The sequence below is a fragment of the Otolemur garnettii genome, unplaced genomic scaffold (genome assembly GCF_000181295.1).
Source record: "Otolemur garnettii isolate 467f Iridium unplaced genomic scaffold, OtoGar3 scaffold00005, whole genome shotgun sequence".
Taxonomy (NCBI): domain Eukaryota; kingdom Metazoa; phylum Chordata; class Mammalia; order Primates; family Galagidae; genus Otolemur; species Otolemur garnettii.
The window spans coordinates 16603585-16622046 of record NW_003852400.1 but is presented as its reverse complement, the minus strand read 5'-3'; the positions used below and the strand labels follow the sequence as shown (position 1 = coordinate 16622046).

The following is an 18462-nucleotide window of genomic DNA, read 5'->3' as shown; positions in this document are numbered from 1 at the left end:
GTGTTTCTAACATGTAAGATACATATCTTTAGAGCTCTTCTTTCTGCCATAGAAACAGAAAATAAACTGATAAAAAAGAAAAAAATGGGTGCAAATGTACAGATAGATGAAAGGAATAAGATCTAGTACTTAGTAGCATAGTAGGGCAAACCATAATTAACAATAATTTATTACATATTTCAAAGTAACTAGAAAAATGGAATTGGAATGTTCCTAAGTCAAAGAAATGATAAGTAATTAAGGTGAAGGATATACTAATTACCAAGATTTGATCATTAGAAATTTTATGCTTATATCAAAATATCACATGTACCCCATAAAAGTGTGCAATTATTCTGTATCAATAAAAGTTAAAAAGTTTTAAAACTTCAGAGTTCAATGTAATTTTTATCCCTAAAATATTTGTATAGAAGTTACTGTCTTAAAACATTTTCAAAGCATACAATATAGCATTTCATGGTCAGACACCACCTTCCTCGCTGGACACGATGGCAGTTTAGGAAAACAGACAAAAACAACATCACATCAGTTTGTAATTGAGTTAAACATAGGTTCCCAGTAACATAGTTACTCTCTAATCTTCCTCTTCTGCAGTTTATTATCAGAATGCTTTTGTTATCTCACTGCCACGTGTTGTGTAGGAGTCTCTACTCTGACCACTCACTCCACCTGACTCACTCAACTGCAACCTGGCTTTCTTCAACCATTGTACTGAATCTATTTCTCTTAGGGTCCTCTGAAAACTTGTAATTGCCAACAGGAAAAAGTCACCTCACTCTATCCATAATATTTTTTACCTTCCTTTAGAATTTCACCTCAACCACCCACTTTTAAACCTTTCTCCTGAATTGGCCTTCATGACCCTGTATTTTCTTAATTCTCCAATTATCTTTCACTGCCTTTTATTTACCTGCTTCCTAAAAGCTTAGGTGTTTTCTAAGATATGCTTCTCCTTTCAGTGTCTCCTAACTACATTCTTTCCCCTGGTTTCATTCTACCCTCAATGCAGCTGACTGTCACAATTGTATCACAGGTCTAGGTTTCTCTATAAGGCCTGTCCAACCCGTGAAGACCCATTTTGCATATCCGTGGTGATGGATATCACAAAAATTATGCACAGAGTTTAAGGCTCATCAGCTTTCATTAGTGTCTGAGTATTTAGCGTGTGGCCAAGACAACTATTCTGACAATGTGGCCCAGAGAAGCCAAAAGGTGGGACACCCCTGCGAGATCTTCTGATTCATGGTTATATTTATACATGGGTGTTATCATAGCAACTCCACTTCAGGATAATCTATACAAATGACTTTTCTTCCTAAATCTAGGCATCCTCTTATATTTCCCATCTGTATCTTTTTTAAATCCTAGTCCTCCAGTGGCTGATATTCAAACCCACAGAATCATCTCTAAAACCTTACATACCTCACCTGCTACATCCAGCTGATCAAGTCTTGTCTATGTTGGTGATGGTTCACACATCTTCAGTCCTAACAATTTCTTTACCTTAGGCTCTGTCAACAAGGCTGAAATCTGTAAAAAATTACCTTTCTCTCAGTAAAATGCAAGGTTTTCTGACCTGAGATTCCCAGACTGTGTCCTGGCAATTGTTCCATCTTCCATCTCTGTATCTTCCTATCTTGACTCTCAGTCAGTAGGCCCAGACTTCCTTGAGTGATGTTCCTTCTTGTTCAACCTGGGCCACAATTCATTATTTTACAATGACATTTTACAAGTTCTGCCTATCAGTATGATCTTAAGCTAGATCAGTGGTTCCCAACCTGTGGGTCATGACCCACAGGAACTATATTAAAGGGTCGCAGCATTAGGAAGGTTGAGATCCACTGGGCTAGAACATCCCAGACTCATTAATGATACAACACATGCATCACCTTTCACCAAGCCATTGCAATAGCCTCATTTTTTAATGTATTTTTTTCCTGACCAGAACAATAATATAGATATGCTTAGAAAATCTGGAAAATACACAACAAATATCAGCCCCAAATTCCATCAGTTTTATCCTTTGGCTAGATTTCTCTCTACTCTAGTTTCTATGCCTTTTTAAAAACAAAATTGGGAGCACATGCTACAAACAGTTCTGCATATCATATTATTTGCTTTAGAGAATAACGAGTTTTTCATGCCTTTAAAATGTCCTTTAAAACTAATTTCAGGAGCAGTATATTAGTCAATAATGAATATATTTTTCTCAAAGTTCTCTCTGAATTCCTATAGTGACCATCTTGACATGTGAGGATTGTCAGTAATTTTAATTCTTTATCACAGGAGCTATAAGAGGCATTACTTAGTCAAGGAGTAGAAAATTTTTAATCTTATAATTCATATTTTCAAGTTAGTTTTCAGAAAAGTTGAACCAATTTATTCTTCAATTGCCAGAAGATAAAAGGACTCACTTGTCCACTGCAGAATTCTTAAAAGGGCTCTCGGCACCTCCAGTATTTCCCATCTCCATTTCTTCCGCACTTCACAGGCAACTTAAAACAGTGATGATTACAGTACAGACATTTGAAAAATTCTAGTGATTCTCTTCTACCCACAGAGTAAACTTCAAACTCCTGACATGGTTTCCAAGTCCCCCACAAACTGGTTCCAACTTTTTTCTCCTTTTCCTCTCCTCCCCTCCACTCACCTTCCAGCCTCCGCCAGCAATGCACCTACTGGCTAGACTTCAAAATCACCTGGAGAGGGTGTAACAAATGTAGACACCAGGATTCCATTCCAGGCTAATGAATAACACCAGGAACTAGTAGCTTTTAAAAATTTCTACACCAGCTTATTCTAATACGTAACGGATTTGAATTAAACCACCATAAGCTACCCTCTTCTTCCTTAAAGTGATATTTGTAGAGACTGGGAAAATACTTGTCAAAAATGCAAACTCCTTGGTCTCACTTTAAACCTTCTATTAACTCAGACATTTTATGGCTAGGCATCTACAACTTAACAGATTAAAGATGCTATTATTTGAGAAGTACTGCTGTAGACAAACAGACTACAGTCATTTTTCTAATGAAGTGCCACATTTCTCGTCTCTAACATATGTCAACAGTTCTCTCTGACTTAAGCTTACAAAGATTGTTCCTTCCCTTCCCTGAGCCCCATCTTTGTGCACCCATGTACACAAAAACATAAATCATATCTCCTTTTTAATGCCCCGCTTACATGTTGATTCTGCCACCCAGGTTTAAATGTTCCTGTGCATTCACTGTTTAAGGTTTACATCTTTATCATAGTACTCTTCTCCAGCCCTGTACATAACATAGCCATGGGGCTCTTACCATCCACTAACAGCATTAATTTTTTGCGTACAGATGCAATATCTAATTCTCAAGAATATCTCCACAGCATCTGGCACATTGTTCTATAAAGAGTAGATACCTATTACATGTTGGAAATGAATAACTATTTCTAACCTGTTCTCTCCTTGACAAGTAATAACCAAACTGTTCCATAATGGTTTTTGGTGAAAGGAGGCAATTCTACAGAAAGTAACACAGTTTTCTTTATTGATAAATTTTATTATCTAATTACTTGGTAACTAAGCTCACTCTGGTTGGCTTGTCTAAATCAAGCATATTTTTCTAACTACTAGTATACTGTTTGTGCTCTTAGTAGAAGGCTCTACTCAAGTTGTTGGTCATTTACTTATACTATTAATTCTCTAAGTATCATCATTTGGATATGTTAAAACACAGATCAAGTTAGTAGTTTAAAGTGTTCCGTTTCTCTAACACATGAGCACAGGTGAAAGATTAGGGTGGACCTGGTATTCCAGAAGGAAATCAAGTTCAGTTAATGCATAACTTCACATTCTGAAGGAATGAATGCAAGAAATTCATGAAGCCATTCCCCAATCCAGTTTTCTGAAGGCCATGTTCAAAAATTGATACAAATCCTTGCATGAGGCTTTCCAAGAAAACACAGTTGCCCATGGTGTTTCTAAAGCACTGAATGTCATCTGCATGCTAGTCATTGTTTTTCCTTACTGTTTCAAAAACATCCCAGATTCATGAATATTTCATCACCTCTATAGGACTGTGGGAACAAGTATTTTCCATGTTTCTCTCATTGCCTGTAATATTACCTGGCATATCAAAGTATCCATAAATCCAAGATGTACTCATAAATAATAACAGTAGATAAATTTTGTTGACTCACAAACATGATATAGAAATCTTTTTTTAAAGTTACTCTATCCAAACCATTAAATAGTCTCCATTGGCAGAAGAATTTTCATGTCATAGACAAGGAAAGAAGAGCATTGTAGTCACAGATGGGAAGAGAAGATAATTTGCCTTATTTTTAACCCTCAGTAGACTAAACGGGAAGGGTGTTGAGAACAGATTTCTTTTTTTTTTTTTTTGAGACAGAGTCTCACTATGTGGCCCTCAGATGAGTGCCATGACGTCACAGCTCACAGCAACCTCAAACTCTTGGGCTTAAGCGATTCTCTTGCCTCAGTCTCCCACGTAGCTAGGACTACAGGCATCCACCACAACTCCCAGCTATTTTTTGGTTGTAGTTGTCATTGTTGTTTGGCAGGCTCGGGCTGGGTTCAAACCCGCCAGCTCCAGTATATGTGGCTGGCACCCTAGCTGCTAAGCTACAGGCACTGAGCCGAGAACAGATTTTAATTGTGTGCAAAGTACTTAATGACTCTATATTTTAGCTCCCTCCTCCATAAATTATGAGAAAATTTCTATGTACCTAGAGAGCTGTGAACATTATGCATATAAAGCTATCTAGTTCATGGCACATGGTACGTACTCAATAAATGGCATTTAATCATTTTTATGTCTAGCATAAAGACAAAACAACACTGGGAGTTTTTTTGTCTAGCATAAAGACAAAACAACACTGGGAGTTTTTTTATTCAGAAACATTTAGTCTTGCAGAATAAAGTACATAGGGAACAGTAAGTACACTGATAAGTTACAAATATATGCCACATATTAGGAGATTTACTTGCAAAAGAAGAATGGACAAATAGAATAATTGAAGGAAGAGTTAGAATCATAGTTTCTATTCAAGTTCTGTGACTTAGCAGTTGTTTAAACTTGAACTTGAATATCTAAACAGATCACTCTGGGTGGAATAACACAAATGCCTCTTCTTCCAGATGGATAGACAGAAAAGTTCTCCTGTTTGAGTCATCATCTGACGTAAATGGCCCTTAATAGATGGAAGACAGGATTGTGCCCCTGGGATGCTCAAATGCTGAATGTCCATTGAAAGGAGAGTGTATAATTTTAATTACATATGTGAATCAATCAAAAACTGTCTGAATTTCATGTTGTTTCTAGTTTTATTTGGTCAGAAACATCATTATCTTTCTAGTAGGCTTATACTGGAGGAACCAAAAGTATAAAAGAAAAGGAGAAGAAAGTCCACGTGCAGGAAAGATCACCATTGAGCTCTTTGTTATAGGAAGAAAAAATGAAAAAGACACATAATCACTATGGAAATGTTGAGTGAGAAAAAATATTGATCAGAGAGAAGTGATAATCTGAGGGGTGGAATGGTATCACAGTTGCAATGCCAGCAAAAAATAGAAATCTTAAAAAGGTAATTTGGAAGAAGTAGTGTGGGTTCCTCAGACTCGGAAGAAAGTGAAGTCAAAGATAAAACAAGTAGAATCATGAAATAGGTCTTAATAGTTATCCCAAAAGTTAGGGCACACAAGAAAATAGTAGGAATCTGACTAGCTGAGTGAAAAACCATGTTCCAAACCTTACTGTACATCACTCTCATTTTGTTGGGAATTATTTATTTTTAAGAACATAATTAAAATTTAAAATATGTAAATGGAATCAACAGAGATCTGAGGCAGGAAAATATATCCCATAGTTAGCCTTATCTTGAGAGATAGGTTTTTACCTTGGGAGGAAATTGTGCTATAGGTGAAGAACAGTTTTATGAAGAAGAAGAATCTTCCTGAGGAAGAAGAATCTTACCTATCTATAAAGGTTTAATTTATAACTTATGTACTGAAAAGGAGATCCTAAGGCCAGGAAAAGTGGCTCACACCTATAATCCTAGCACTCTAGGACGCCAAGGCAAGTGGATTGCTTGAGCTCAGACATTCAAGACCAGCCTGAGCTGATACCCCATCTCTAAAAATAGCTGGACATTATCGTGGGCGCCTATAGTCCCAGCTACTTGGGAATCTGAGGCAAGAGAATCACTTGAGCCCACGAGTTTGAGGTTGCTGTGAGCTGTGCCACTTTGAGGGCAACAAAGTGAGACTCTGTCTCAAAAAAAGAAAAATGAAAAGAGGATTCTGGGTTGCAATTTAATCATTTTAATTTTTTTATGTTTCTACTTGTAAATTCTTCCACTGACTTTGATCAGTATCAATGCTAGGTAAGAAACCACACCACTGTCTGTCCCCATATTCTGTCTGACTTAATCCCCATTAATCCATCATTGGAAATAAATGCCAGAAACCTGGTGAAGATTCCTCTCCTAGCATTCTATGGTGGTTAAGCAAACAGATAGGGCCTTATAAAATCAGTATCTTTGTAACCTTATAAAGCATATATATGATAAGAACTTACAGTTTCATACTCTTAGCTGAATTTGTGGAGCAGAGAGAAGTATAGAGGCTAGAAGATTCTTACTATAATCCAAACACAGAGGTAGGACTGTGAGGGAGAAAGCAGAAATAAAGAACCCAGAAGGCATATCAAAGGGAGTAAAAAGAATTAAGAGAATAGATTTGGAGCACATAACTTTTAGGAAAGATGAAAAGATAAAATGAAGTATTTGGACCTGGGAGCTGAGAGAAAAAAAAAAAATGTGAACCACAAGTGGGGTATTTGTTAAGGGAAATATGTTTAACGAAGATAAGAGTTTAAATTGGAAGGACAGAGGTGCATCCAAGGAGAAAAGAGTTGGAAATAAAGACTGGAGATAGTAATCTCCAAGCCTCCTCGATAGGAAAATTTCTGGAATAAGAACTCAGTTTTTTCTCCTTTATCAATATCAATCAACCGGTTGTGTCTGCCTTGAGCCTTAGATTGAGAAGCATTCTCCAACTGCACAGCTGAGCTCAGCAGGGAAAGTCTGTGATCAATCTAGTGGCATCAAGGACCACCCACCTCACCTCATAGAAAAGAAATACAGATGGTGCTGCAGAACTCCTCTGTTTTACTTATACTCTACTTATACACTAAAAGACTATAAGAACCTATCTGCGTCTGCATAATGGTGATAGGACACATTTCACCAATAGGATTAAGTTAATTTTTGAATGAAAATACTTTCCAAACAGGTAACAGGGCAAGGAAGCCAGTGAGAGGTCTGCATGGTGAGCACAGAACCACAACATTGTCCAGAGTTGGGTGTGAGAAGGAATGAAGCTAGGCCGCATATGTAGGTTTGGAAAGAAATCCAGAGTACAGTATCATGGAAGCCAGGCAAGGGAAAAGACCGCAGTGGAGGTTGTAATCAACATGGCTACATTCTGCAATAAGAATAAGGTCAGAAAATCCCCGAACTGTGCAATGGCTAGATTTGGCACCAAGGTTAATGCCTTGGGAAGGATTGTATTGTTTCAGGGAGTAATGAAGTGAATCACAGTGTGGAAGTACAGGCAGATTTTAAGTATCAGGCAATGACGGAGATATTAAGTGACCTCTCTGCCAGCATTTGCCTGGATAATTCATCATTATATATTATTAAAACTAGATCATTACCGTAGATAACACAAACATTGGGGGGGAGGATATATACTTTCAGATTTAAATTTTAAAAGTTGATGAAAAGTATTTTCTAATCTTGTCTGCAATTATTGTTTAGAGTTCGTGTGAATGTAATTATTAGAAAGTATTTTTATTCAAAAATTAACTTAATCCTATTGGTGAAATGTCTTCTATCACCATCATGCAGACGCAGATAGGTTCTATAGTCTTTTAGTGTATAAGTAAGAGTAGAAGTAAAACAGAGTTCTACAACTGTACTTTTTATTTACCAAAAAGAAAATGTCCACCATATGGCTGACACTGGCTAAAAATAAGCCATTCCAGAAAAGAAGCATTTACTTCTCCAACAGTGTTTCTGAGGCATTTGTTGAGGTATACCCTCCTTAGAGAGAAGAAAGGGCTGATATTGGATGCAGGGGCTTGAAGACTGAGTGTAGGTGGTAAGTAAACAACCCTCAGGCAGAAGCTAACTAGAGGGCTGAGGACTTCAGGAAAGATCCAGTTTGAATCACCTGTCAGGTATCTCTGTCACCTTTCATGGACTTTGGCTAATTACAGTATCATTTACATTGCGGTTTTAAATTTTTTCCAACCCTGAAATCAGTATGGCATTCCTAAAAAAACCATATAATGTATAAAAATGGGAGGGAAACAAATTCTAAGAATTACTACCCAAATTCTTAATAAAAGCCAATCCCTTAGCATTGAATAGTCCTCCCCTCAATTCATAAGACTTCGAAACACCAAAACCCTTTTCCTCCTAAGGCAGCTGCTCTTTGTTGAGCTTGCCTACTCTCCCCTTTGAGAGTGTACTTTTGTTTTCAATTAAAAAAAAATAGCCGTTGCTTGTTTGGCTTACATGATGAATCCCAAAATTCTTTTCCTGGTGATCAACAAGGACTTGGAAAAACATACAGATCATGCTCATTAAATTAAGAAATAGGAGAGGCGAGAGTGCACTAGTCCTTTAAAGCCACTGACATTCTGGTTTCCTAGTGCTCTATGGATGTCAGAACTCAGGGCAGCTGAGAACACCAGAGGACTGGCAGTTGGAAGCATGATGGATAACAAGCGGGGCCTGGAGGACAGGTAAATGAAGGAAGCACTTGAAAAGAGAAATGTAAAGCTGACCTGGAAAAAATAAAGGAGATTTCTAAGAAGAGTTAGTTAAAGTAGCAGAATATTTTTATTTAGCCCTTAGGGCAACAACAAGAAAAAAAGAGAGAGAGAAACAGGTATTTCTAAGATGTGTTGATAGGAGAAAAAACAAAGACTCAAAACTTGTTACTGGAAATGTTTATTGTTATTATCTAAGCAACACTATTAACTTTTAGTGTCCTGAGTAAAAATTAAAGAAGCTAATTAGGACTTAGAAAGCCTCAGATCTTTTTTCAAAAATTTTATAGACCAATAAAATTTACAAAGGAAATTGAAAGAATCACCATCAAAAGGACATTTGTAAAAGATTTAACAAACAAAGGACACTCTATAGTCACCATTATGTTACCTGCGAAGAGATTTTTCCTAGGTATGCTTACTATTTTACTGTAAAATTTTTTAAAACTCTATAATTTGAGTCTTGTTTTTTTCCCAAAGGCATTGTTTATCAGTAACACTAGAAAGGGCTTTTGCTAATCAGTAACATTTAACTAACTGATTTAATCTTTTCTTTTCTTGACAGAATAAATAGAAATAAGAATCTACCACAAGGAGGTACCATAATAGTGTAAATATTGTGATATACTAAAAGTTGGAATCATCAAGAAGAGTAAGAGTCATCATGACCTTTGAGCCAAAGGCCAAAAAAAAGCCTTTTCCCTTGGAATCCCTGCTAGTGCCACAAGTTCCACGTGGCAATTACTTGCACGTTCAGGAGGACAAGCAAAGACTGCAGTTTAAGAAATTCCTCCTTCATAGGATGTTTCTCGTGGCCAAGATACAAGCAAATGTTGAAAAAAAAGATATTGCTGAATACTATGAGCAAGTGTTTCAATCAATCCTGAAACAGCATCTAGAAGAAGCAGTGACAGGAGTTCTGCTCATATACCCCACGTCCCTTCTGCATATCCTTGAGTCCTCTAACGGAACTCTTTTCCAAATTCTTTTAGATTACCTGGCCCATGAAAACGATCCACAATATTTTGCACAAGAAATGAAAATTATAGTCATTTCTCATAACATCCCAACCAGGCTCTTCATGCAATGGTATGTTTCAGTAATAAAAGTGCCAGTTATGTATCTTGATGACGTGACACAATCCCAGTCCCTAAAAGAGGTCACCACAGAGTTTATCACCCACATCCATAAACTGTCATTCTTCCTTTTTAAGACTATTAAAGTGGGCAGTAAAGGACCAGGCGATAACTTGCACCAAATTGCACCTGACCTACTCCTTCCAGAACAAATCATAAAGTACTTGTGCAAATGCAAAGAATTCATGGACCCAGCAACATTCATAAATATGTACAATAAACCCGTATATATCACCTTTGATTCCGAGGTGGTATGGCCTGCTCCTTCCCGTTTCTAAAATTAATAGAGACACTATGCTCATGTCTCTTAAGGAATATGTGCTACTTGAATAAAAGGAAAATATTTCTAAAGTTACTCTTCTCTTTCAAAAAAAAAAAAAGAAAAAGACCACCACCATAAGCACAAAGGTAATAGTGTTTACAGAATATATGGAGCTAACTTAAAAATGTATTTATTCTGATACTAAATTCAATACATTATTTCAATACTAATGAGTGTAATTCTCAAATGTTAACATCATTTTCATGGAATAGCTTAATTTTTAAAAGAAAAGTGTAGATGAAAAAAGACAAATTCAGTGACTGAACAGCCATGACTACACAGTGGTCATGTGGAAGGACAGTGTTGTGGGGCTAGAACATTTAAGAGAAAAATCCCACCCTTGAGTTGCTTGCAACCTAAGGTTAGAAGTGGATATGTGTAAAAGTAATTATTTTATCATATATGATATGATGTGATGTAATTATTATAGCACTAAGTAGGAAGGGCTTTAAGAGCACAGGTAAGGGAATAGATTGCTGTATAATTCCTGCAATCAGGAAACAAAATCTAACCTTTGAAAATAATTCCAAAGCTCCCATACTCTGGCCTATATAATCAAGAATACTGAAACCATTATAAAGCTAAAGAACACAATAGCTATTTGAAATAATAAGAAAATACATTATCAGATGGCTTCATACTTCTTCAGGCAACACGGTATTTTGGGCATCCTTCTATGTGGCAGACTTTTGCCAGGCACAAAGTCACATAGCAGGCTACACAGAAGACATTACCTGCCCACTTTTAAAGCGTGTTTGTCAATGATTTTACATAAGATTAAATTCACTGGTTATTTTCTCAGTTCACTTTCTACAAAGCAATTAATTATACCTAATCTTCTATAGACCAAGAAGTTTGTCTCTCTACTCCTTTATCCAGAACTAATGCTTTTCTTCATTGTTGAAAATATTTAAACACTTAATAACATCGATATTTTGAATACTGCTACAATATTGTTCCAAATCACCTTAATATCTTGTGAAACAGCCATTAGTTTTAATGGAGGAAACACTGATATAATTTCAGTTTTGTTTTTAAATTATTTGATTTTTAGTCTCTTTGGGGCAAAATGCCATCTCAGTGTGTACTTCAAATTTTTCATATGTAGAAAGCTTGGCATCCTTATTCATGTCAGTATCAGATAGGGATTTACTCAAAGAAAATGGCTCATCATAGAGGGGCTATACTTATCACAGTGACAACATCATTGCTGACAACATTTCGTGAGTTTTTTATGGCAGTTGAATGGAAGAGGTTTATAAATGAAAGAGAACTTAAATATTTAGTTACATCCAGTTTTTTATATCCAAATTATTAAATTCCAACCTGATTAGTTACTTTACTATTGTATCTTTGTTCACAGAAATGTTTGTTTTTAAATGTTACATGAACTTTCAAAGGAATATATGTCTATGAATACATTAAAAAGAATGTGAAACTCACTCACCTCTAAGGCAAAACAAATATTGTTTTCAATAATAGATGCATTATTGAAATACTTACATAGGTCACTAACACAATGTCTTTCTAGCAGACTCACTTAGCTGTGTATGTTTGAGTACCTAGATTAAAATCCATAAATCTTCTATTCATACCTTAAAAATATAATTTAGTTTGATGGAACCAAAATGGCAAATCATTAAAGCTTAGTAAGATTCATAAGGTAATTCTCCCCTCAATGAAACTTATAGTTGGCTTATAATAAAACTTCATATAAAACCAGAGGGTAGATTTTAACCTGAACAGAAAAATAAAATTGAACACTATGAATATATAACATCTAATGTTCCTATAACAATGAACACACAACATACCCCCATATTTGTTCAATGAACATATAACATTCAAATGGTGTGGTCAGCACCATTCTAATCCTTTTGTTTTTTAATATGGACACTTTACAATAGATTGCCCTGTTTTGAAATGTACCATTGCATCATGCACATTAGGTGCATTTCAAAACTATTTAAGCATTTCACATTGTATATCAAATCAGTACACTGAACCCCATAAAGGTATTAATGTACATTAATAAAAAAATAAATAAAATAAAGTTGGTGAACCACTCTTAAAAAAAAATATATAGATTGCCCTGTTGATGATCTTGTGCTTCTTTCAGTGTGAACCAAGGACATTCAGGAAGGTTATAGATTTACTGAAGAAAAACTAAAACATGATTTGAATATTTTAGTAAAAGAGACATTTGGATTCCTTTGTGGAGCGTTATTGCTTTAATAGAAATAGATTTTGACATCCAGTGACTTTATCATAATGTTAGCAACAAAAGCCCAAATTTCAATTAAATCTCTCTCTAACCAGCAGAATTCCCTCAACTATCACGAGGAAGTAGAAATGAGGCAGACTATCACCAAATTCGTACAGCAAAGTACTTTCAGATTATTTTCTATTGTAATAAATGATTTAATGTAGAATTAGAGTTCTCCCCCTTGTGGTCAATTATTTAAATTTCCAGATAACCTCCAGATAGGATTTATAAAATAAATACAATGCATGGATCTGAAGACAATATAGAGAGATTCTCAAAATTACCTTTCAAATATCTATTTCACACTTCTTGTTCTTTTGATACAGATTCCGAGACATAATTAAGGTGTTTTGCCAATAGTAAAGGCAAGTATAACAACATACCAAAATACCAGTATACTTGTCATAAAGTTAAAGCTAAATAACAGCAGTTTCCTATTTCACTTCACCACTTTAGTTATACCACTATTGATTCTTCTATAAGCAAATAATTTTAAGCAAATTATTCTTGCCCACGCACTTTTTCTCATTCTGTTATGGGCAGTTTTTTGAAATCTAAGAAAAAAATTGTACTAGCTGACCTGATGTTGAGTTGCTGTACACATATAAAGACATAATCCATATTGCCAGTATTTTTTCATTTTTTTGAAAGATCAAGTTCAATACATTTTATATTGATTATTTGTTTTATTGTTAATTTCTAACAGTTTTTTTAAAATCTAAGGAAAAATTTTTACTAGCCGACCTGATGTTGAGTTGCTGTACACATATAAAGACATAATCCATATTATAGCCAGTCTCTATATGTCTTCATTTTTTTGAAAGAACAAGTTCAAGACATTCATTTATTTCTAACAATAGACGTTAACAATAAAACAAATAAGCCCTTCTGTGCCTTTGTTGGGGGATCCCTCTTCTCAGCCTGTATCATATTTCTATCGAACATAAAGGTGAAATAGAGTAAGATTTAAGAGACCCACCTCTGGTGTCAAACTGCTGAATCTACGTGAAGATCTGCAACTTTGTAGAACCGTAACTTGTTTCTATACTTTTCTGTACCTCAGTTTCCTCATCTGCAAAATGAGTGTGATAATACTATCTACATACTTAAGATTACTATGTAAAATGATCATTATATAAAATAATGACATAAAGAGCCTTTCACACAGTGACATCGTTTTTAAAAAAGGTTTATTACAGTATTTACAGTTTGATAAACTGATAATTCCAGTGCAATACAAGAGTATAAATCTCATCTTTTAAGTTATATTCTCAGATTCATGTTTTTCCAGGTACATCTGTATACTCCTCATAATAAAGCCTTTAAACTCAGTGAGAAGGAACATCTTTAAAGAAGCATAATTAAACACTTCTTTACAGAGTTCACAGTTTGGTTAACAGTTATATTCAGTGATTTGAGTATACTAAGCACTCAATAAATGTTACTTTCCTGGTCAAAATTCTTCAATGGCTTTCATTTTGCTTCCAGGAAAAACATGTAAAATTGTATTCTGCTCTGCAAACCATGCTTCCCACCCAGAACCTTCCTTACCTATCCAGCCTCACTTTGTGGTTCTCTTTACTCTCTTCCCTTTTCTCATTCTTATTTCCACAATTTTTTCTCTAATGAGTCCCCAATATTTCCATATGTTTGTCTTTAATATCCTTCCTCCCTACTCATAGCAGACTTCAGCTTCTCAATCAAATTCTCTTTTCTCTGTTAAGACTGGTAAATTCAAGAAACCCTTTTCTGGGGGAGCACCTATGGCTCAGTGGGTAGGGTGCTGGCCCCATATACTGAGGGTGGCAGGTTCAAACCCAGCCCCGGCCAAACTGCAACAAAAAAACAACCGGGCGTTGTGGCAGGCACCTGTAGTCTCAGCTTCTCAGGCAAGAGAATCGCCTAAGCCCAGGAGTTGGAGGTTGCTGTGAGCTGTGACACCACTGCACTCTACCAAGGGTGACAGAGTAAGACTCTGTCTCTAAAAAAAAGAAAAGAAAAAAGAAACTCTTTTCTGTCCTCAATGTACATGGTGGTCAACCACATTCTAGCAATTCTCCTGTCTTACTGCTGTTGTATGTAAACACTCATCTTTCCTTTTTTTTTTTTTTTTTTTTTTTGGTGTATCTTTAGTGCCCCATTAAGAGAAAAGAAAGAAAGAGAGAGATAGAGAGAAGAGAGAAGGAGGGAAAAGGAAGGGAGGGAAGAAAGAAAGAAAGAGAGAGAGAAGACAGAAGGAGGTAGGGAGGGAGGGGAGGATGGCGAGAGAAGGAAAGGAAGAAACTGTTTTAAATATCTATAAAAATTTTTCCATAGGTTAATTTTACTTTTATTAAAACTGTCATGCAATCTTAATATATTAAAATCTTCTTATATGTTTGATTAGGTTCTAGCCATTGTCCAGGAAGCCCTTTAAAATAGCAAAATCAACATATAATTGTTGTACCTTATCTAAAAATCTCCAGTTCTAGCCATGTAATTTCTTCCACTCTAATTTGGAAGGATATTAAGCATGCATTCTGGAAGTGATTCAGTCAAACTTTTGCATCTGTTTTTTTTTTTTTAATTTCAAATTAATATGAGGAAACAAATTTTTAGGTTACACTATTCTCCCTTCCCAGGTATTCAAGAGCACATCCCTGTTTCTTGGGTGAAAGTACTGTTTTCTGATGGAACATCTCAGCAAGCTACTAATAAGGTATACAATCTTTATTCCATATTAAAGATATTTTCTTTATGTTTCTCAAACCCTTATTTTATTACTCATGCTTAATCTTTTCTTGAGACATATGCTCAGATTATTATAAAAGTCTAAATTTTGTACCATTTAAGTTATATAGCTCACATTTCTGATCTGTTTTTAAGATATTTATCTATTTCTAAAATACTTTTTTTTTAAAAAGTTGAATTAAATATAAAGTCTTGGTTTAGGGAAGAAGGTATTTCTGAGTGTTGAAGCATATTTACATATTACTGAAGTGAGCTCTAGTATTAATGACCTCCTTCGGGATCCTTTCAGTCAAGTCTCCCCTCCCCGCTTCCTCTTCCCTGTTTATACTATACTTGGACATTTAAAAGCAAAAATAATTACAGACCACCCTACAACAAAGGTTCTTTTATGGTAAAATAAGCTTTTACAACTGAACTGGCAGAAGATGATAATGGCTTGAACTAGATTAATGACTCTGGAAATGGAAATAAGGATGCCAATTTGAGAGATAATTGAAAAGTAAATAAATAGGGTCTGAGGGAGAAAAAGGTGTCAAATATGTTAGGTTTCTAATATGTTAACCTAATTAGAAACCTAAGGTTTCTAATATGTTAGGTAACTAATATGTTAGTTTTTGGTACCAGTCTTGAGGTAAGAAACATGCAAGGAGCACTGAATTTATAGAGGAAAAGCCTGTTTTCCATTATGTAACATGTTTCTCTCATATATACACATATATATGTGCATATATATAGGTATCAATAAAGGAATTATCAAACAAAATGGAAATATTAAAGTTTTTGTTCAACATTTCTATTATTGATACATGTAGGGTACTAACATATATTTTCTGATATAAGCAAGCAACTGCTAGTAAAGAAAACAGAAGGAAAGCAGTTTGATAATTTAAAATAAATTAAACTAAAGGAGAAATTATGCCAAAGATTACTCTGTACCTGAAACGTCCCACCACATCTCCCCTTAATCTTGTGTCTGCATTCAGTAGCAGCAACAATAAAATAAGCAGTGCTTATTGAGCTTAGTTTCTTCCCTTAGTCAAATAAAAGTCATTCAAGAATTACTCCAAGAATTATTTATTGATTGCCCATTATATGCACATTATATGCACAGGCATGTGTTAGGGGCCACGGAAGACACAGCATGCAAAAACTTTATAAAGCTCTTCCCAAATGTATTCATATAGCATCTATTCCATTTGCAATAAAAATTTAGATGAAAAGATATCTTTTCATACTTTTTGCAGTGGCTTGCCCACTGGCTTTCTCAACTGATACTGGAAGAATATACAGATGTTGAATTGTGTTCTCTTTCTATACAAGGATGTTGGTTAGTATGAATGAAAAACTGTGTCAGGAACTTTGCCAAATATGGGGGAGGAGGGAGGCAGTACAATCAGAAACAAAATAACCACAATATCTGCTTTAGAGTGTATGCAGACAGAACCCTGTAAGGTCTACTCTGAAAGAACCCAGAGATCAGATATCTTGGTATGGACTGAAAGCAGAAGGTGTGAAGAAGAAGAGGAGTGAGGAGGCAAGGCTAAAACTCCTAGCAGGTGTTGATGTGGTTCCCTGAGATAGGGAATATGGCAGAAGTCGCACTTTGGGTTGTGTAGGGAGTGAGATAAAGTTTTCCAATTTAAACGTGCTAAATTTGAGGTGTCTGAGAATAATCAATGCTAAACTATCCGGGAGAGAGTTTGGTATACTGTCCTGAAGTTCGGGAGATAGATCTGACGAAAAGATAAATACGTAATGATCGGTTTACATATCATGACTGAGGATTCAGGAGAGGTGCTATCACTCAGCACAAATACACACAGTAAGCACAGAAGAATGTCTCATTCAAAACCTTCAAATGCCTATGGCAGCAGAGGAACCTACAAAGAAATCTAAGAGGACGTTATTTAATTTGAATTGCCTAGAAGCAGAGATAGAAGAGAGGGTGAAGGTGGATATCATGGATGCCAAAGGAAACGACATTTCCTAAAGAAGAGAGTACTCAACAACTCACTTGGTGCCTCCAAGTCAAATCAGAAAGAGAATAAAAACTAAGCTTAATGACAAGAAAGCCATTGGTCACTTGGAGAGAGCTACCTATGCAACGTGGTAGAGGCAGAAGCAGGATGCAGGGGTTGAAGAGTAAAGGTCTCGTGAGGAAAGAGAACAAGTATAGACAATGTTCCCGAAAGCTTGCTCTTGACAGCAAATTTGCAGAGTAGATTCGGGAATGTACAGGTCTCTTTTAAAATTCTAAAATTTTTACTACAAGGAAGACCACAAGTTTATTCCGGTTTGAAGTAAGATATCTGTCCTTTGACGTGAGAGTAAATGTCCAGTTGTGGCACAAGGGGAAAAAAACCTCTATCCTGTTTTGAGTGTCAACGTACAATGGTCTTGTCTGTTAAAGGCTCCCAAGTGTCTATGTGAATAGCTCTTGGGAAAAATGGTTTCTTAACAAACATTTTAAAATAAATAATTTCACTAATCTCTAGAAGAAACCTAACTGTGTAGAAAGTGAGTTTAGAATATGTGTGAACTCTAAAGTTACAGCTTAAGTCTTGGCTTATTCCATTGCTGTTTCCATGGTCAAACTGCCATGCTTGATTACACATTATCTCGTATGCTTTATATACTTTATGGATCAGCAACATCATATTTGTAAATTTTGCTCTGAAATCTGGCCCTTATCCAGGTCACTTCTTTGCCCAGTCAGGGCATCCTAGCAATTTGCAAATTATAAGCAAATCTCAATTTTCCAAACTAATGGCTTTAAAGAGCAATAATGCATAGTCCAAAAATGATGGACTTCATGAACCATTTATTTCTGTAATAATATTTATTAAACTTGGCTACAGAAGTACATCTTATACGACATTCATAACAAAAATGATAAAGCATTTCAACTGAAATGACTTGAGGGGCCATGGAAAGTCTTCCAACTTCTCTATTTCTATTTCCTACTCCATCATATGGTGACAGAGGAGGACGTGAAGTCCAATCTTGACCCCATCCCCTTTTAACTGCATCCATTTTCTACAGTCTATTTCTCTTTGTTTCTCTGAAATTTTCATTCACAAAAGTGAATAGTATAATGAACCCTATTACCCATCACCCACCTTCAACAATATTAAGAAATCACACAAATATTAGAACTATGAATGTGTT

At 35.6% G+C, this 18462-nt stretch overlaps 2 protein-coding genes across 2 annotated transcripts in view; one reads left to right on the top strand and one right to left on the bottom strand.

Moving 5' to 3' along the window:
* The window catches only part of ZNF804B (zinc finger protein 804B), a 503980-nt gene that overhangs the window by 460850 nt on the left and 24668 nt on the right, over nucleotides 1-18462 (bottom strand). The gene's annotated exons all lie outside the window — the stretch shown is intronic.
* Nucleotides 9505-10254, top strand: TEX47 (testis expressed 47). The gene has a single exon (XM_012810862.1). The coding sequence runs from the start codon at nucleotides 9505-9507 to the stop codon at nucleotides 10252-10254; it is 750 nt and encodes a 249-aa protein (XP_012666316.1).